Source organism: Apostichopus japonicus, chromosome 12 (assembly GCF_037975245.1).
Source record: "Apostichopus japonicus isolate 1M-3 chromosome 12, ASM3797524v1, whole genome shotgun sequence".
Lineage (NCBI taxonomy): Eukaryota > Metazoa > Echinodermata > Holothuroidea > Aspidochirotida > Stichopodidae > Apostichopus > Apostichopus japonicus.
Genome location: NC_092572.1, coordinates 20,495,198 through 20,513,448, shown reverse-complemented (window position 1 = coordinate 20,513,448; position 18,251 = coordinate 20,495,198). Strand labels below are relative to the sequence as shown.

Sequence of the window (18,251 nt, the reverse complement as noted above, 5' to 3'; positions counted from 1 at the left end):
CAATTAAAACAAGCTTGTTGAACATCGATATCTTACAGCTTGGTTCTGCGCTTACAACCCCTAAACAGTATAGTACTAGCGGCAAAAGTATACTTCTAACATTATAAACATGTGTAAATCCCCATCTGAACTTAACACATAAGAGCAGTAAACTACTTCAACACACCAGACATTTAACAATAGCTAACAGCTATATTCCAAGTTTCGCGCTATTATAATCGATCACAACCCCTTCAGAGATCATATGAGTTGTATAGTATGTGGCATTCTAACCTCTTTTGAGGTGAGTAAATATGGCGGCTAAATAAGGCGGGTAAATGAGGTGAGTGAGTAGAATGAGAAGGGCGCCATTTTATTAGGTACAGACGGTGTGATTACGTCATGTCCTTTGTTGTCGCTAATATGAGAGTTGACAAAAATGATAGGGGATCTCCCTCGTCATGTAACAGCAACTTAAATCATGTTTATCCATGCGTTATACTATAGCGATGTGAATATTCAACAGGACCCATGTCGAGTTGACGAGTTTCTTCTAGGGCAAACCGGATACGGTGTAGCAGCGATTGATTCACATGTGACGCCGCGGTTTAGCCGAAACCGTGACAGTTCATTTATGTAGTGTTGTTGCGCTTCAGGCTACTTTTTCTAAACTAGCACTTAGCAGTTTGTTATTCCACTAATGATATATTTCGTCGATAGGTGAATCCTCGCAGTCATGTTGACCATGTATCAAAACGTAACGGAAGTACGGAAATGGGTCCTATTCTGAAATCTTGAAGTCGATGTAAAATAATTTTGCGTGAAGATGATCATGATCCAAGTTTCGTTAGCCAATACAAGTTGTATATACTACACGGTGTTTGTGAAAAAGACAAAGACATATCATAATTAACTGTTTACGTATTAGCGACGTTACATATGGTGTTTGAAAAGATTGGTTTACGGTTACTATCAGTCTGAAAAGTAACAACAGTACACCTAATATTCTTTTTGGTGTTATCACAGCTTTAAGCAGTCATCTGTCTTTCATTTGTCATAACTGAAATAATTGATCATGTCGATTATTGCTTGACAATTCTGAAGGGGTACAACTTACCCACTGAACTCGTTACATACATACTGTTTGTGTATATTTGTTATGTGATACTTATACCGAATCATACTCACAATATAGTATGAATTTGAAACCAAATTTGTAAAACTTGAGGAGTATTGCAGACTTGATCTATCTTGGCGAATATGGCACCATAAAGTGGAATATCAAGAGACGGACGTTATACCTTTTCCACGTTCACGAGTTTACTCCTCTTTAGAACAAGATACAGGCAAGCACATTGGTCAAAAATTTACAGGTCTCCTAAAGATTACATAGGTGATGAATCTCTTCTCTTAGATCATTTTAGAAAAAAAAAAGATAAGATCTTGGCCTATTCTTTATCAAGTCATTCTCGATACAGTATCTTTACTTAAAATAAGGTGAAAGTACGAGGTAAAGTACGTCTCTTGCGTTTGCTCAGACTGTAGCTCAAAAACCCACCACTAGTACTAGACTTTCATTTTAACAGTAAACAATATATGTGGCACGTAAAACGGCTACTTCATGTTACATCTTGTGTTCTGTAAATTAATTAATAAGTGTAAAATTTACAAGGCAGCATGCATCCTAGCTAAGCTCAAGTCAACTTTTGAGATACAAAGTCAAATATTTCAGATAAAATGTCAAAATTTGAGATAAAATTTCAAAATTTGAGATAAAAAGTCAAAAGTTTGAGATAAAAAGTCAAAAGTTTGAGTTTAAAAGTTAAAATCGCAATTTGTGGACATTAGCATTGGTCATTCAGATATTCTCATTACGAATGCTTCTCGTCCAAAACGAGTAACATATTATACGTGGCTTCTAATCGGTGGCATTAGTTCATCTGTTTTCTTGATAACGTTTACGTTGGCAATTACGTACGTGGAGGTCGCCGATGAAGTGGCGATTTCCTACGGGTCGTTAATCTTTGTTCCTGTTTTAGCCTGTAACATATTAAAAGAACCCCTTCAGAGATTCGTTCTCTTGCTTTCTTTCCTTGTCTTATCTGGAGTCGTCTTCATTGCTAGACCTCATCCACTGTTCATTCAAACGGCGAAAGAGTAACGAAGAAAATGCGTCAAAGAATGTTATTGGGATTTTTTTAGCTCTTGGGTCTGCATTAGTTATTGCCGTGCCAACCACATGCTCTAGGAAACAACGGCAATTGAAAGTCAACAAATTTTTAACAGTTCTGACTAACGTTATGTTTGTTACATTTAGTAATGCAGTGATCTGTTCAGCTTCAAACCAAAGGATGCTACCAGGCTTTTACGGCTGGATATACGGTAGTGCTGCTGGACTATGCTACCTTTTGGCTCGATTGTGCCTACTTATGGCTGCGAAGCTGGATACAGCTACAATGGTTATCACCGTCCTCACTTTTGTCTTTATATTCTTGTGGCAGTTTTTGTTTCTAGATGTCTTGCCTTTTTGGACATCGTATGTAGGAGCAATGCTTCTGATCTTTGCCATTGTTGGAATTCCGTTGTACAAGCAATATACTGGAAGAGAGACAACGAGAAAGCAATGGACTGATTCAAATAAGAACTAAGAAAATACCATGAACCAAGAAAGCACCAAGGCTGCTGAAATTTGCATTAATTTCCTTCGAATACCGTTTTTTTAGTTGTCATGTCATGCCATAGAATACAATTGCACAGTTCGTTTTGCTTTTCTACAAACTTTACATTATACTTCCTACTTCAAAATTTGGGACAAACTTTCAATAACACCACACTACAGTTAATTGTATAGTGATATTGATAAAGTCACGTACCCTTATAGGAGAGTTGTAACCATATCTAGTACAACGTAAAAGTATAGTGCAACAGTTAATGGAAACCATATTGTGCTGCCAGTGTACAACTATTAAATCAACCCGCTCTCTTCAAGTTTACACAATCTATGTCAATTTCAAATATCAATCTCTCATTAACGATAAATCGGAAGAGCTTGCAAATTTAACCATGATGTTTAGAATATATTTTTTGTTTTGTTTTGCATAAGCCAAATTCTACTATTCTCTGTTCTATCCTTTTAACTGTGGTACGTAGCCATTAAAGTCTCACTAAGTCAACATAGTGTAATTGAGATTAATCAAATAAACTTGATTACGCGATATTTACTTTATAGTCATAGTAAAATTATGCTGCAGTAAACTGAAACCAGTTCCAACCGGCTCGCTATGCTGGCTGTATGATAACAGCCTGAAGGATCATTTATGACTCAATTGCTTGTACGATAGCGATATCTCGATAAATCTAAATCTTCTACTAATACTTGATGTCCTATAGCCTTACCTGCAGAATCCTAATGATGTCTTTCCACAGAGTCAATACAGAAGTTTGAAATTGCTTCCTACAACATTAATGTAATGATTTATTGCTTCGTTTTCAACCTTTCTAGAATTGAAGCCCATGTAAATCAGTCTTTGTGTGATTTTGGTTTATGATGGCAAGATAGGCTATTGTGATTTTAGCCACCTTTTCACAACTACTTGATAGATTATGGCATGACACTAGTTGACCGTAGTACATTCAGTTAATAGAACAGGTTAATGATGTCTAGATCTTGATACGGGTGCCTGACTTTGCCTCCCGTCAAGTAATAGGTATGCGTTAATATATTACTAACTTTACAACATATCCATAATTTAAATACACCTAAGTAGGTATTAGTCTAGATTTCCCAGTTCGAAAATGAAAGCAAATGTTGTAATAAATAGGTAGACTGAGGCAGACCATTTACATAAACAAATCAAAGTATATTTTTAGCAGTTTGGACCCTTCAGAACATGCAACATCAACAAGCAAAGTACATTTTAGTATCCAAGTGATAAATCTCACTTTCATCGTAAGTCGCTTAAAGACGTTCAGTCTAATATCTTTTTTTGTACACTTACTCTGGCAAGAATGAGACAGCATCCGGTCCCATGACGTCCTCAGACATGAATCGCAGTGTGTGGTGTACATTATCTAACATCAAGCAAACATATTTATTAGCACAACATTCCGTCTAGACCTTATTACATAATTTACAGTCTCCACATGCCTACTGACTTTCATTTAATCTAATGATAACATGCGGGATGAACCCACTGCATGGTAGACGCCTGCACTGAACCCCCGGCAGTGGCATGGCAAGCGGGCAGCGGCCTCCCTTCCCCTCCCATTGAAATTTCAGTGACGAAACTGGGAAGGCTAAACATTACCGTTAAGTAATATTAAATAGGAATCGTAAATATGATACACTGGACAGGTTTCTTGTTTTAACAACAAGGTTAAAATAGACCTTAATCAATACCACATTTTTGCAAAGTCCACTTTGAGACATTATGCCATCGTTTCATATCGTCTAACCGCAAGTTTTCATTGCAACTATATGGTATTAAAAGATCCATAGATTGTTTCTTATTGTTTGACAGCGGGACTTTTCCAACCCACACCCCCCTCCCCAGCTCTGGTAGCTCAAAATTAATTACATTCCTAATAAAAGGCAATTGTGGCCACTCTCACTGTCTATTTACAGCGTTGCCATCATCGGATCAATTTCGACAGCAGTTTGTGAAATATCGATTACTGCTCAAATATCACCGCCACATAATTTTCCTAACTAAATTCTGGAAGATGTCATTGGTTTAACATTACAGCTTTCACTACTCATTAATTCAAAAGGTTAGATTAACACTTTTCGGCTTTGTTGACTCTCTGTTGTTAACCTCCTGTACAACTTCGTAACAATTAACAGGCCTTTATTATTTTGCAACGAGATTGAGATTTAATTTGCCCATACGTTACAATACAAACTTACAATTGTTGTTCCCTGTGTCAAAATGATATTGTGGATTTGAAATATATGAATTCGTTATCACGAAAACTACAGATGTTACAGAACAACACGAAGGAACCCAATATAAAAGTGTTACTAATGAATTTAGAATTACAGACAGCTGTAAATTGCACAAAGAGTAGCCTATATGCTTCGGCATTGAATGGCAATCAACGTATCTTGTGCCTCCACTTATTTGTGCCCTTAAACTACCATGTCTTAACTGCATTCCTCAAAGGTTAATCCAAGAATGCAGTGAATTATATAACATTTATGTTGTTACTGACAGTGTTAAAAAATATTGTCAGCTAGAATGCAATCATCAGGAGTACTGACAGTTTGCTTTAGATTATAATATACTGTCATGTGTTGTGCTGTGTAGCTGCTGACATATGTAAACTATAATCTAAAAAAGCTTTTGTTTTTAAATCGTACAGTGTTTGTAGATCTTAATGTGATACTGACGTACTGAAATTGAAAAAAAAATGTGTTCATTCAAAGCTGGAAAGATCGCATCATTTCACATATCGGCACCCGTTATGCTTCATTATCTATTCCATTCATACCTCAGCGTGACCTCGAACTTATATGTCAGTCACTAATTTTGTCATCAGATAACAGGTGCCTGGTGGTTCTGGTACAAACCAGAATTCATTACAGGGCTGAAGCTGACAAACAGACTACTGAAAAATACTCACCGTCGAAAAGGTCATGCCGTCTACCTCGAATAAAAAAGGTCATTCGTGCAACTGCACTGGTGATCGAGTATACCAAGGAAGCAAAGAAAGGTATCTCGAAAATACGTTATGGCTCAAGTTCGACACTGTCGCCGCGGATGTTCGTTGTTAAAGTTGTAAAAAAACGTATTTATCACTCTTTCACATCTTTCTGCATCATTAAGACAAATTCAGTGTTGTGGTACCCATCTGTTCGAGTCCAGGTTCATGTACTCAAATTTAAAATATGGCTGTGGTAGTGTCAAAAAAAAGATCTCATGTTCGTGTAGTGCTCCTCGAGACAAATCCAAACCTGGACAACCGGAAATGCAGAAATAAAGAAAATAATCCAAAAAATTGTCATTTGAGGCCGGGGTAGGACCCTGAGTTCTTTACTGGAGGATTTTTGACAATGAAGAAGGGTAAAACGATATTCGAGTGGGGTCTACCCGTTGCCTGCCCAAACAAGTATGGAACCACTATGACGCCGCCTTCCATACCCATGAACTTACCGAGTTACGACAAACCAAATAGTGTATAACAGTTGATGCGGATGCCGCGCTTCATTTTCAACTGAGGGGTATTTTAAAAAAAAATAGCGGAAATGAAAGTCAATGACCTCCATTTTCACTGAGTGTTGATATAGTATTGGGCTCGACCATAATGAAAGTATAACTTTCTACCATTCAAGATGGCGGAGATACGGATGCTCAAAGTGGCCATTTTGGAAAAATTTCACCAACAAGTGAAAACTCAGGGGGAGTGTATAACGGCGCCCATATTTACAAAAATTATACGACACGACATAACATTTCATTAGTTTTTCAAAATTTAAAGGTCAAAGGTCAAATGGAAGTCACATAACATTTTCACAATACAAATCTCGATTGTTTATCAGCTCTTGTGTGTTGACCGCTACACTAACCTCCTTAGTTTTTAACTTCATATCTTTTCTGAAAACTTGCACAAAATTTATCTAACGAAAAAAAACATTTCTCTAACGTCACTTCCGGTGTTTTTAACCCACTACTTAGTACTTTCAATCGCTCCTGATCAACCAAACAACCTTTGAAAGCTTGAAAGTGTTAGGCGCTGTTTTGTTCTATTTCGTCATATTGGATGTGTCAAATCTCGAAATTTAAAGAGTCGTTACTGGTTATCAGTAATAGAAAACATTATGATATTTTTGCACGGGATGTGCGATGGTAATATACATTTCTTCACTAAGGTTTAGATTCGTAGCTATATCCTTAAGGTGACTGTCCTTCAAAGTTTCACCCATTAATTCAATGAAAAATTCATAACAAATCATGATTCAAGTCATGATTCTGGTGCAACACTGATTCGTGTGTATAAACTACTGTATTCTTACATCGTCAAAAGTAGTCATTGAAGTTTCGACATTGCGCAAAAATGTTATTTAAATACTATCATTTTCGGTCAGTTGGTTGTTTCCAAATACTGCAAAGCATCCAGGGTAAATTTTGGACCAGTTGCTCTATGGTTGGATGTAGTCTGTACTTCGTGAGTTACAAGAAGAGCACAATATTGAAAAACGTAGGCAATACACTCACAGAACATCCAAGATACACTCGAGTTTGGACTAGGGCTATGTGTTGTAGGTACGAGTTTTCAGGATATGCGCATGTGCAGTTGAAACTCCGACGTTCGAACAGGCCTTATACAAATTACGTGGAATTTAGCGAGATATGCACACTACATGTGTGGGGATATTTGAAGAGTTGGGGTTGCTGGTGATATCGCTGCTGGTCAAAGCATGGATCGAGGTACTATATACCGGAGTTGGCGAGGAGGAAAGAGTGGCAGTTCAGACGACGTCCTGTGGGACAGTTATCGACATAAATCGGTCCGGTGATTCCTAACAATGTCTACACGCTCCAACACGAAAGAAAAGGAAATCTCAGAGATTGTCACTCAAGTGGTTACAAAAGTAATCGCAAGCCAAGATTTCGAGCTTAAGCTGCAAGCTTGTATTGATCGAGCTCTGGATAAAAAACTGGATAAGTTTTTGAAGCAGATCGAGATAAATTCTGGCAAAATACATGACATCGAAGTGGAAGCCGAGAAAACTTCTTCAGAACTGAAAGCCATGCAGGACGAGATCTCGGAATTGACAGACAAACTCAACAACTCAACCAACCAATTGAACCAGCTGGAACAGTACTCCCGAAGAAACTGCATTCGTGTGTTTGGTGTGGAGGAGAAGCCGAACGAAAATACTGACGTCCTCATGATGGACCTCGCATCACAGCATCTGGGACTCAACCTGAATCCAACAGACATTGATAGGTCGCATCGGATCGGTAAGAAAGAGCCGGGTAAACCCAGGGCAATAATCGTCAAATTCCAGAACTACAAAACCAGAGAACTATGCATAAAGAACAGGCGGAAATTGAAGGGCACCCGCCTTGTAATACAGGAGGACCTAACGAAGGCGAACCAAGAGCTACTACAGGCGACGAAAAACACCACCCTGGTCAAAGCAGCCTGGTCACACGATGGCAAAGTCATCGCACTGGTAAGCAAGAACAACACCGAGTTTACGAAACGAATCTGGGGGCTGAATGACTTGAAGCGTCTCTAGCTCTTTGGCACTAGAAAATGACACTGTAAATCAATAATTAATCCAAAGGATGTATACATTTACATATTTTTGTACTTTTTGTCTTCCTTTTTTATCACTCTGATCGAAAACAGGTGATGTTAGTTTGTGAAAATTGTAATCTTATCATAAGTGAAACGTATAATAAGGTTAAATGTGAAAATTGTGGTACTTTTCGTCATACGTGGTGTATCAGTAATAGGTGTAATTCTTGGATTTGTGATTCTTGTGACTCTGGTTTGCCCTTTCAAAATCTTTCAAATCACAATGATTTTTTGGAGGCACTACATGGACCAAGTCCGCAGTTCATGAATAATGATTTTTATGACTCACAAAACCTAAACTCACAAGTTCCTGTTAGTCTTTGTCGCTACTTTGACATTGATTCCTTCAATCAACTCACTGGTAAACCTCATGCATTCTCTCTGTTTCATGTAAACAGTCGTAGCCTAAACAAAAACTTCAACTCAATAATTGACTTTCTTTCCCTTCTTAATCATGAGTTCTCAATAATTGGCTTCAGTGAGACGTGGTTAAGTGACCAAATATCACCTTTGTTACAAATAGATCAATATACTTTTATAGAAAGTCACAGGGATAGCAAGAGAGGTGGTGGTGTTGGTCTTTTTATATCGAATAATTATACGTTTGTAAAAAGGACTGACATATCTTTTTTCAATGAGGCGATAGAAAGCATTTTCATAGAAATAGCAATGAATAAGAATAATATAATCGTTGGAGTAGTCTATAGACCTCCACAGGGTTTGACATCTACATTCAATGAATATATAAATATTATACTCAATTCAATATCTAGTGAGAACAAACATGGTTATATCATGGGGGATTTTAATATTGATTTACTAAAAAATGGAACTTCTGACTTCATAAACACTGTGTTTTCAAACAAATTTTTCCCTACAATTTCCAAGCCTACTCGAGTAAGTGGAACCGTGGCCTCACTTATTGACAATATATTCACCAACAATATTACTGATATCACGCCTGGCATACTACTAACGAATATAAGTGACCACTTCCCCGTTTTCATTCAAACTTCAGTAGAACAGAGTAAATCTGATTCTGGCTACTACGCTAGGAACTATTCCGACAAGAATACTACGTATTTTAATAATTTAATACATAATACCGACTGGAATTTTATATGTTCTATTGAGGACGTGAACGTAGCTTATTACAATTTCATTACAGTTTTTCAAAATATTTATGATGAATGCTTTCCATATATTTATATCAGTAACTCAAAGCGTCGTAAAAAGCGTCATCCTTGGATAACGACTGGTATTTTACAATCAATCAAACGTAAAAATAAACTCTATCGCAAGATGTTGAAAAACCCCAATATGGACAATTCCGACAAGTTTCGTACTTACCGTAATAAATTGACCCACATTATTCGTATTTCGAAAACTCGGTATTATTCTGATAAGTTCAATAGTTGCAGTGGCAATTCTAAACGTACTTGGGCAATAATCAATGATGTATTACATAATAGAAAAAGTAAGTCGTCTATTCCCGACACGATGAAAGTCAGCAACGGTAAAACCAATGATCCTAAGCAGATTACAAACGCATTCAATGATTTCTTTATAAATGTTGGGCCCAACTTAGCGTCAGATATTCATAGTGACACTAATCCAAATCATTACCTAAGAAATTCAAATCCTTCAACCCTTTATATGTCTCCTGCAAATGAGAGTGAAGTATTTAAAGTTGCACTTGCTTGTTTGAAACCAGATAAATCTGCCGGCTTCGATGGCATAAAGCCTTCAATACTAAGAAAGGTGTTACATTACGTTGTTCACCCTCTTACTCACATTATAAATTTATCCTTAGCAACTGGTACTGTCCCAGATCATATAAAAATTGCGAAAGTTATCCCTGTTTACAAAGAAGGGGATCATGATGTTATAGGTAATTATCGCCCAGTTTCTGTACTAACAGGCTTCTCTAAAATCTTTGAAAGAATAGTTCATAATCGTATTTATAATTTTATCAGTAATGTTCAAAAGTCAATATGGGTATCGGCCAGGACACTCAACCGAACTTGCTTTGACTGAGGCCTTGGAGGTATTGTATGATGCCATAGATAATAAAATGACTTCCGTCGGTGTATTCTTGGACTTGTCCAAAGCGTTTGATACAATTGATCACCGTATTTTGTTTATGAAATTGTCACATTATGGCATAAGAGGCACAGGACTAGACTGGATTAGAAGCTATTTATCAAACAGAAAACAATTTACAAATTGTCTTCATACGGATTCTGATTGCATGAATGTTGTTTGTGGGGTTCCACAAGGATCTATATTGGGGCCCTTGCTTTTTATAATATATGTAAATGATATTTGTCATGTGTCAGATAATTGTACTATCATATCATTCGCTGATGATACTAATATTTTTTTCTCTGGCTTGGATCCTGTGGAAATGAGGGCTAGAGTTTGTCATGTGCTTGATGAATTTCATGCTTGGTTTTCAGCTAACAAACTTTCTTTAAATGTAGGTAAGACAAAATATGTTGTTTTCAATGAAGGTAGGAATAGGAATATTCTGTCTGACATACAGATGCATGGTAGTAGTCTAAAAAAAGTGTGTTTTACCACTTTTCTAGGGGTAACTATTGATTCTGGTCTGACTTGGCGTCATCACATAAATACAATATCAACAAATATTTCTCGTGGCGTTGGGATTCTTTCCAAATTGAAGCACTACTTACCAAAACATATTCTTCGTTCTTTATATTTTACTTTAATTTATCCTCACCTTACTTATTGCATTACAGTTTGGTCTGGCACGGCTGCTTATAACATTAAGAAACTTTTTGTACTTCAAAAAAGGGCTATTCGACATATATCTTCTGCCGACTATAACGATCATACTAGTAAATTATTTGCCTCACTTAAGCTACTGAAAGTACCGGACCTTGTGAAAGTTCATCTTGCTACATTCGCTTATCGCTCTATTAATGGGTATAATCCGCCCATATGTAAAAATTTATTCACTGTTAATAGGGAAATCCACGATTATAATACAAGACAGGCTGGTCACATACATAGACTTTTTCCCCATAGTAACCTGGGTAAACAGAGTATACGTTATCGGGCAAACACTTGCTGGAATTATCTACTTAATCATCATGATCATATACAAAATGATTCTCAGTCACCACGTTCCTTTAAAAGTCAATTAAGCGAGGTTTACATAAGTGATTATTGATCCATAATACTTTTTAGAAATCTTTGTTTGTTTATATCGTTAACTCTGATAACTTAATTATTTTCCTTCTTTAGGGAGTGGCTCTACTCGATAAGCCTTTCAGGTTTTTAGATCACTTCCTTTCTCTTTATACTCAATTTCATATCTGTAAACGTTTGTATGACATACAATGTACCGTATATTGAGAAAAAACAAATAAATGAAATGAAAATGAAATGAAATGAAGGTCGGACGGCCGCCCCTGTAAAACAGCGAAGCTAGGGCACTAGATGGCATTCGCCATATATACTGTGTAGAGCATTCACAAAGTACAGGCAGTGATAAGATCGCATCTTTACAACAACACTAGTAAAAGTATAGGTCATATAATAAACGCAATTGGTGTTCGATCGGGACGAAAACTTTTGTCTCTAGTAATATTACTGTCACTCGTTTTTCTTGATTGCCGACATTTACAACATATCCAGACATACTTTAATGGTTCAAATAAATACGTTTTAAGTACAGTATTTTATGCTGGCATTTTGTCTCGACATTCTTTCTACTTGATTTCCGACATTCCCTGATTATCTCTACACATTGTTGAAGGGGCTCAATAAAATCAGATTAACAGTGCAGTATTTTTATGCTGGTACTTTGTCTAGACACTTGTTGTACTTGATTTCCGACATTCACAGCCAATATGCATAGCCTATAACATTTTGTAAGTTTTATGCCATACAGCCTCTTATATTCGTATGAGCTATAACGCACATGTTATCTGATATGCTGGCGGTGGGAGATACGGTAGCTTATAAAACAAGGTTTCCACAATTTTACATCTGGTGACTCCAAATGGACTTGGCCGACCTCCAAGACCCCTATTGTGTGTATAGCCACGTACAACAGACTGACCTGTGTTTATCATGCCATAGTGTTATTGTATAAAAATGGTGGTTGGGGCCATTTCTACGGTAACAGCTAGTTCTGCTTATACTAACAAGCAGAACTTTCTAGTGCACTGAAGTCATCGAAACATCAATGCATTTTGCATTCTGGTTTACATTACGCGGTTGAGCAATTTTGAACAGCGCCGATAGCAACAACGTAAGTTTAAACAACGACGTATGTTTAACTCCACAACGGTTCGTGATAACCAATCTCTTGAAATCAACCTATTTTAATCATCATTTTTAACTACTTACTGGCATAACCCATATGGGTCCCTTTACAAAATTACGCCCAAATCGCAAATTTGGTCTATCCATATATTACGCCTATTTTCTATATTTTATTCATGTGTAAATCAATCAAATGGACACATGAAGTTTTCTATTCACAAATGTGAATTGTAATTTGATGGCAGCGTTACAGAATTTGTTTTTTCAATTCGCCCCTCTGCAGGCAAAAATCATCTAATAATGTATTACTACGTCATGTTTGCGTAATCTACATTCGTGAAAATTTATTGCTGATACCTTAGGGTATTTTCAATCATGACATAAAATATACAGACACCTCTCATACCCGTTCAACAATATTTAAAGGACACACTTTTTACAGATGATATATAATACTAATGAGTAATGGTCTTTACTTTTTAACGGTAAGCAATTAATTTGGAAGTCATATTTTTTCATATATCCTAGTTTAGTGATAGCAAAAACTCTCTTACATTCGTTTATAATGGCCATTTTATGGCACCAAACGTTTTCACTGGGTTACATTAAGCAATGAATGGAAGTTATCAGTTTTGCTGATCTGATTATTTAGTTTAGTCCTTTTTGCATAGAATCAGTAGAGGGATTAACCACCCCCCTCCCCCTTCCCAATATTTGCAATCCTGTGTACGCAGCTCTTGAGAATGGTAATTTCAATTGTTTGGACGAACAAGGCATATGCTAAAATAGCGAATACGTTAGCACGGACTCTTCTTAGTACCATTGCAATACTCTCTTATATTACCCACTTTGCTTTAACCAATCACGCGGTTTGCACGATAAGAACATTACTATACGCGTTGAATACAATAGTTAGGGGTTATATATGAACAATGAATACATTGCATCGTTTTTTATATGTAACTGAACTTCTGTAAAAGGTTTATTACATCAATAATAATATCGCCGCCCTTACAGACACGTAGATGTTTCTATTCTAACATGGTCTAATGTGGTATCGCTAGCACTCATCCCGATTCGACAACTTAGCCTACATTGTTGTATTGTTCGTTTTTAGCCAGCTTTATGCCACAATAATGGCCAAAACCTATCAAAACCATTGTTTAGATGTCTCTGACGAGCAAACTAGGCGAGAAAAGGTTGACACTTCAGAGAAAGAGGAAGGCAACCTGCCCTCTTTAACAACTTTCGATGTGCTCAGTAGTCAAGAGGAGAGTATTCAACAAGAAGGGTCAGAATGTGGACAGAGAGCCAACAAAGGTGAATCCTTTGGTGTTTTGGAAGTGCCAGTGAAGCTTTATGATATTCTTGTCCTTCGTCGAGGGTTACTGTTAGTTCTACTCATCGACCTGTTTTACTCCGGTAAAAGTCTTTTTCTTGACATCGTCTCCGAAGAATCAAATTCGTACCAAGCCATCGTGATAACAATGCCCGCTATGATCCTTGGATCTTTTGTGATAATCGTACAGAAACGGCCTACTTTCCCTAAGCAATGGAATCACCAATTCTGGCTTGTTCTCGGGGGAATCACTGCATCTTGGACCTTGACAGCTTTTACACTATCGCTTACTTATCTGGACCTTGGTGACGCAGTTACAATTGCGTATACTTCATTAATATTTGTATTTATCTTTAGTGGGATCCTCTTGAAAGAGCCTCTGCATCGTTTTGATTTTATTTTCTGCTTCTTGGCCTTTGCAGGCATTGTCTTCATTGCTCGCCCATATCCTTTATTCCGTGATGTAACGGTAGGTAACAAATTCGACAAGAGCACGTTAATCGGAGCTTTTATTGCGCTTTTCTCGGCGGTTGGCATGGCTTTAGGGGTCGTTCTCTTCAGGAAACAATCACAACTTGGTATAAGCCAATACCTGACAATTATTTACTGTGTGTGTTTCACTGCTGGGACCAACGTCCTTATTTGTATCGTGTTCGTGGGATGGCAGATTCCAAGCGTGAATGACTGGTTATTTTCAATAGCTGGCGCGGTTTGCTATTTTGTGGCTCAGTTCTGTCTAGTGGCATCCTTGTCCCTCGAGACGGCTACGATGGTCAGCATCTTTTTATCATTCGAAGTAGTATTCTCGTTCATTTGGCAGATTCTGTTACAGGGTGTGTTACCTTTATGGACATCTTATGTTGGGTCGATTTTACTGATTGGTGCCAGCGTGGGAATCACTTTGTACAGAAAGACGATAACACAGACCGAAACTGCAAACAAGGAAACACAGACAGACGATTTAACAACCGTTGGTATAGCAAATTTTTAATTCTTATATATATTTTTGAAGACTATGGTTACTGATGTACGGCATATCTTATTTATTGGTTTGTACCTAAATTACATTCTTGTCCTTGGAAATAAAGTAAAAGTTGAAAGAAGACCTTAAAGAAATAAGACCTTGAAAGGTGCTGTAACTATTATTGGTATAGTTGTATCTAGTTATAGTTTATAGGCGAATTGTTGGATGCTTCCTATACTGCATTAGCCTATGGCAGAAATTCATTATTTAACGATTGTTCACAGTGTCAATCTTTCTGATCCACTAGACAGGGACTACTTAACCTGATTGCAGGATTGATTTGCTTAGAACACAGTATGTCTTACATTATCGTGACAATAATGTTGTCGTTCCTTTTTACATTGCCCTTTTCACAAAAGCCGGTTGTCTACAATTATTTTGGATATTTGCATTTACAACTATTCGGCGCTGAAAGAGTGCATGTTAAACAGATCATTAAAAATTACTATTGTTGGGTTCCACTTTAAACACGGAACGGTGAGAGAAGACACAAGACAAACAGTTTCCAGTTAAAAAGATATTATGCAATAGTGCTCAGTACATTGCAATGACGAAAAGGTCCTCGGCTACAAGACGAACAACGGTTACTATTGAAACTGTCTATCCGCACTCCATCCCAACATCTTGGGTCAGCAAAATTTAGTCCTGAACTAGTCCTCGAAATTCAAGTCAATTGTAGCTCAAAGTCATCTTAAACTCCAATGAAACTGTCGCTCATACTCAGTAAACATCCCCTTTTGGAGGAGTGGATGTATGCTCTCTATTATGTGAAAACTCTTATGTATATTACTGTATTATAACACTTACCAAATAAGTAAAAAGATGGACATACCTTACAATTGTCAAAGATATCGTCTATCTATATTGTATTGTAATTCATGATTTGATACTGGATTGTAAGATATGTAAACATATGTATGGGCAAAGTTCATGTTACATAAATACGCAAAGTTTTGTTGTTAAAAACCATAAAATATACTTTTCTATGCATTCCTTTCCACCTTCCCAAGCTAATAAAATCAGCGAGTTTAACCAATTATCAACCCTTATGTAAGATGAGAGTAAATTGAGTAGTAACGGATTAATACTCATATTCTTCACAGTCGAACGTATATTTGTGTTTCTTTCATTAGAAACACTTAGCCCGTTTACAGATGTAAAATCATTTAACATTTGACTGACATTTGTTTCAAGAACTTTACTTATTACCAACCCCCCCCCCCATAGATTTCTACCTTGCCAAATGTATAATCTAATGTTATGGGGAAACTATTCTTGTTCTTTGTTTGTCCTTGTATGTTAAGCAGACACATACAGTAGCAGACGTTTATTAATTATAATTACCAATACGTGTATTCAGTTTGACTATAAAAGTAGTTTTCTTTCCTTCTTTTCTTTGTCAGGAGACAGAATTATAAATTCGTTCGACCACCCTGCAGTAGATATTTCAGACGAGATGATTTAACAAGCGGTGGCTTACAGTCCAAAAAGCATTCGATGGAACAGCCCACGTCGCCAATAACAAGATGGTCGCCTTCGACAGGAAAATTCAAAACGTGAATGCAGAAACAGAAACATTTTACCCAAAGCTGAGCTTATACTTCGCTTATAACTTAAAAACTTAGCTTTTACTTGCAGGAGATGTTTAGTCTCACAAGAATCAAGTTCCTTCCATATTATAGTTATGAAAATGACTGTGATAACTTGAGTCATTCAATTGCTTTGTCTCAAAATATGGTACATCTTGTAACTTTGTGGCGGTATCAGACCTTATATCTTGCACATTGAATTGTCCTATACCTGATCAATGACCTTACCGGCACGTTGTTTACTTAACTGATGCTTGTAGGTTTCTTTCGTTGGAAGCATACATTTTTACGGTACATCTACCTTTTTAAAGGAGAAGAAACCTGTGCAATCCACTTAGCGTACGAACGAACGCTTTAAAAATGATTTCTGATCGACTTTAAGCCATGGTCAAGCAATTTTTATTGATCAGATGTACCAAGTACCAACTACCAAAGCATCTAAGTAACGGACTCTATTGCCAAACCTTCCCGTTTTAAATATTATTTCCTCTGAGACTCTCCACTAAACAATACCAGCAGCTAACGACTTTATATTTATCTATTGTGATTAAGGACGGATATTACTAAAATAACATTTACTTGAGTGTTAGTATTCAAACATTTCATTTGAAACACGCAAAAGACTAGGGAAAACTAAACTCGCATCACAAGTAGTCAACGCTATGTTCGTCGAGGAGAGATTATTGGATTTGTGAAGCAAAAACGTTTTGTGAAAATAGTATCATTCAATGATAATTATTGTATGAAGTACGTGGATATTGTTTTTATGAATACATTTTAAAATCCTCCGTTCCGTTTTTAAAATAGTATAATTCAATAATATGTATTGTATGAAGTATATTAATATTGTAAATTAAAACACTTGACATTTTGTGCGTTTGAACTTTTCGTTTATATTTTCTTTTTGAATACTCCGTTCCAGTCTAATGAAGTCTATTAAAATTTTTGCAGAATATTCCCCATTCATCATGAAAAATCTTTCTGGGAATTTGGGTAACTTCGATCGATTACTTGAATGAAAGCAATCGATCTTTAACTCTCCAAATTCCCAGGAATATTTTGAAAGTCAAACTATCACTCTTTCGCGGACCTCAAAACTTTTTTAATAAATAGGCTACGTGATGGAACCAAACAGAAAGAATTCAGTAAATGTGCAACCCAATGGATAGTTTAACCCGAAAAGTCACGGCAAGGAATCAAGAAGGATTTAAGTTTAGCTCCATTCATTGAGAACAAAATGTTTATGAGGCTTCCTAATAAAGCCTATATAGTTGCCATAGTGATGTGGAAAATGTTCACCCGATAATATTAGATTGAAACTCATTTGACTACCCCATGAAACATTCCAGGTAACCAAATGAAGGTCATAGGTCTGCTGTACCAATTAAGACGACAAACACTTGGAACGCCGTTAATTCATATTTTCTTAAATGGTTACCGTTCAGTTGCACCTGCACATGCACCAGTGGCGTAGCTACGGGGGGGCCAGGGGGGGCCGGGGCCCCCCCATGAAATCGGCTGGCCCCCCCACTGGCCCCCCCACTGGGAATGGGGTAAAAAAAATTGTAAAAAAAAAAAAATTGTAAAAAAAAAAAAAAAAACATCAGTGGGATTCACTAATATTTTTGTTCAATAATTTGGGAAATAGAGTTACACAATTTTCTCGTCTGCATCTGGCAGAATAAGAATAATACAATATCTGTAGTAATCATGAGAA

At 36.9% G+C, this 18,251-nt stretch overlaps 1 protein-coding gene across 2 annotated transcripts; it reads left to right on the top strand.

Annotated features, from left to right (window-relative positions):
- Positions 1 to 13,287: 13,287 nt before the first annotated feature.
- LOC139977100 (solute carrier family 35 member G1-like) lies at positions 13,288 to 17,637 on the top strand. 2 transcript variants are annotated; one of them, XM_071986182.1, is made up of 2 exons: positions 13,288 to 14,891; positions 16,349 to 17,637. In XM_071986182.1, the coding sequence occupies exons 1-2, from the start codon at positions 13,719 to 13,721 to the stop codon at positions 16,361 to 16,363; spliced, it is 1,188 nt and encodes a 395-aa protein (XP_071842283.1). In that variant the 5' UTR covers positions 13,288 to 13,718; the 3' UTR covers positions 16,364 to 17,637. The 2 variants fall into 2 exon arrangements, with proteins under 2 accessions (XP_071842283.1, XP_071842282.1); XM_071986181.1 differs by having other exon boundaries at positions 13,441 to 14,895.
- The last annotated feature ends 614 nt before the right edge of the window (positions 17,638 to 18,251 follow it).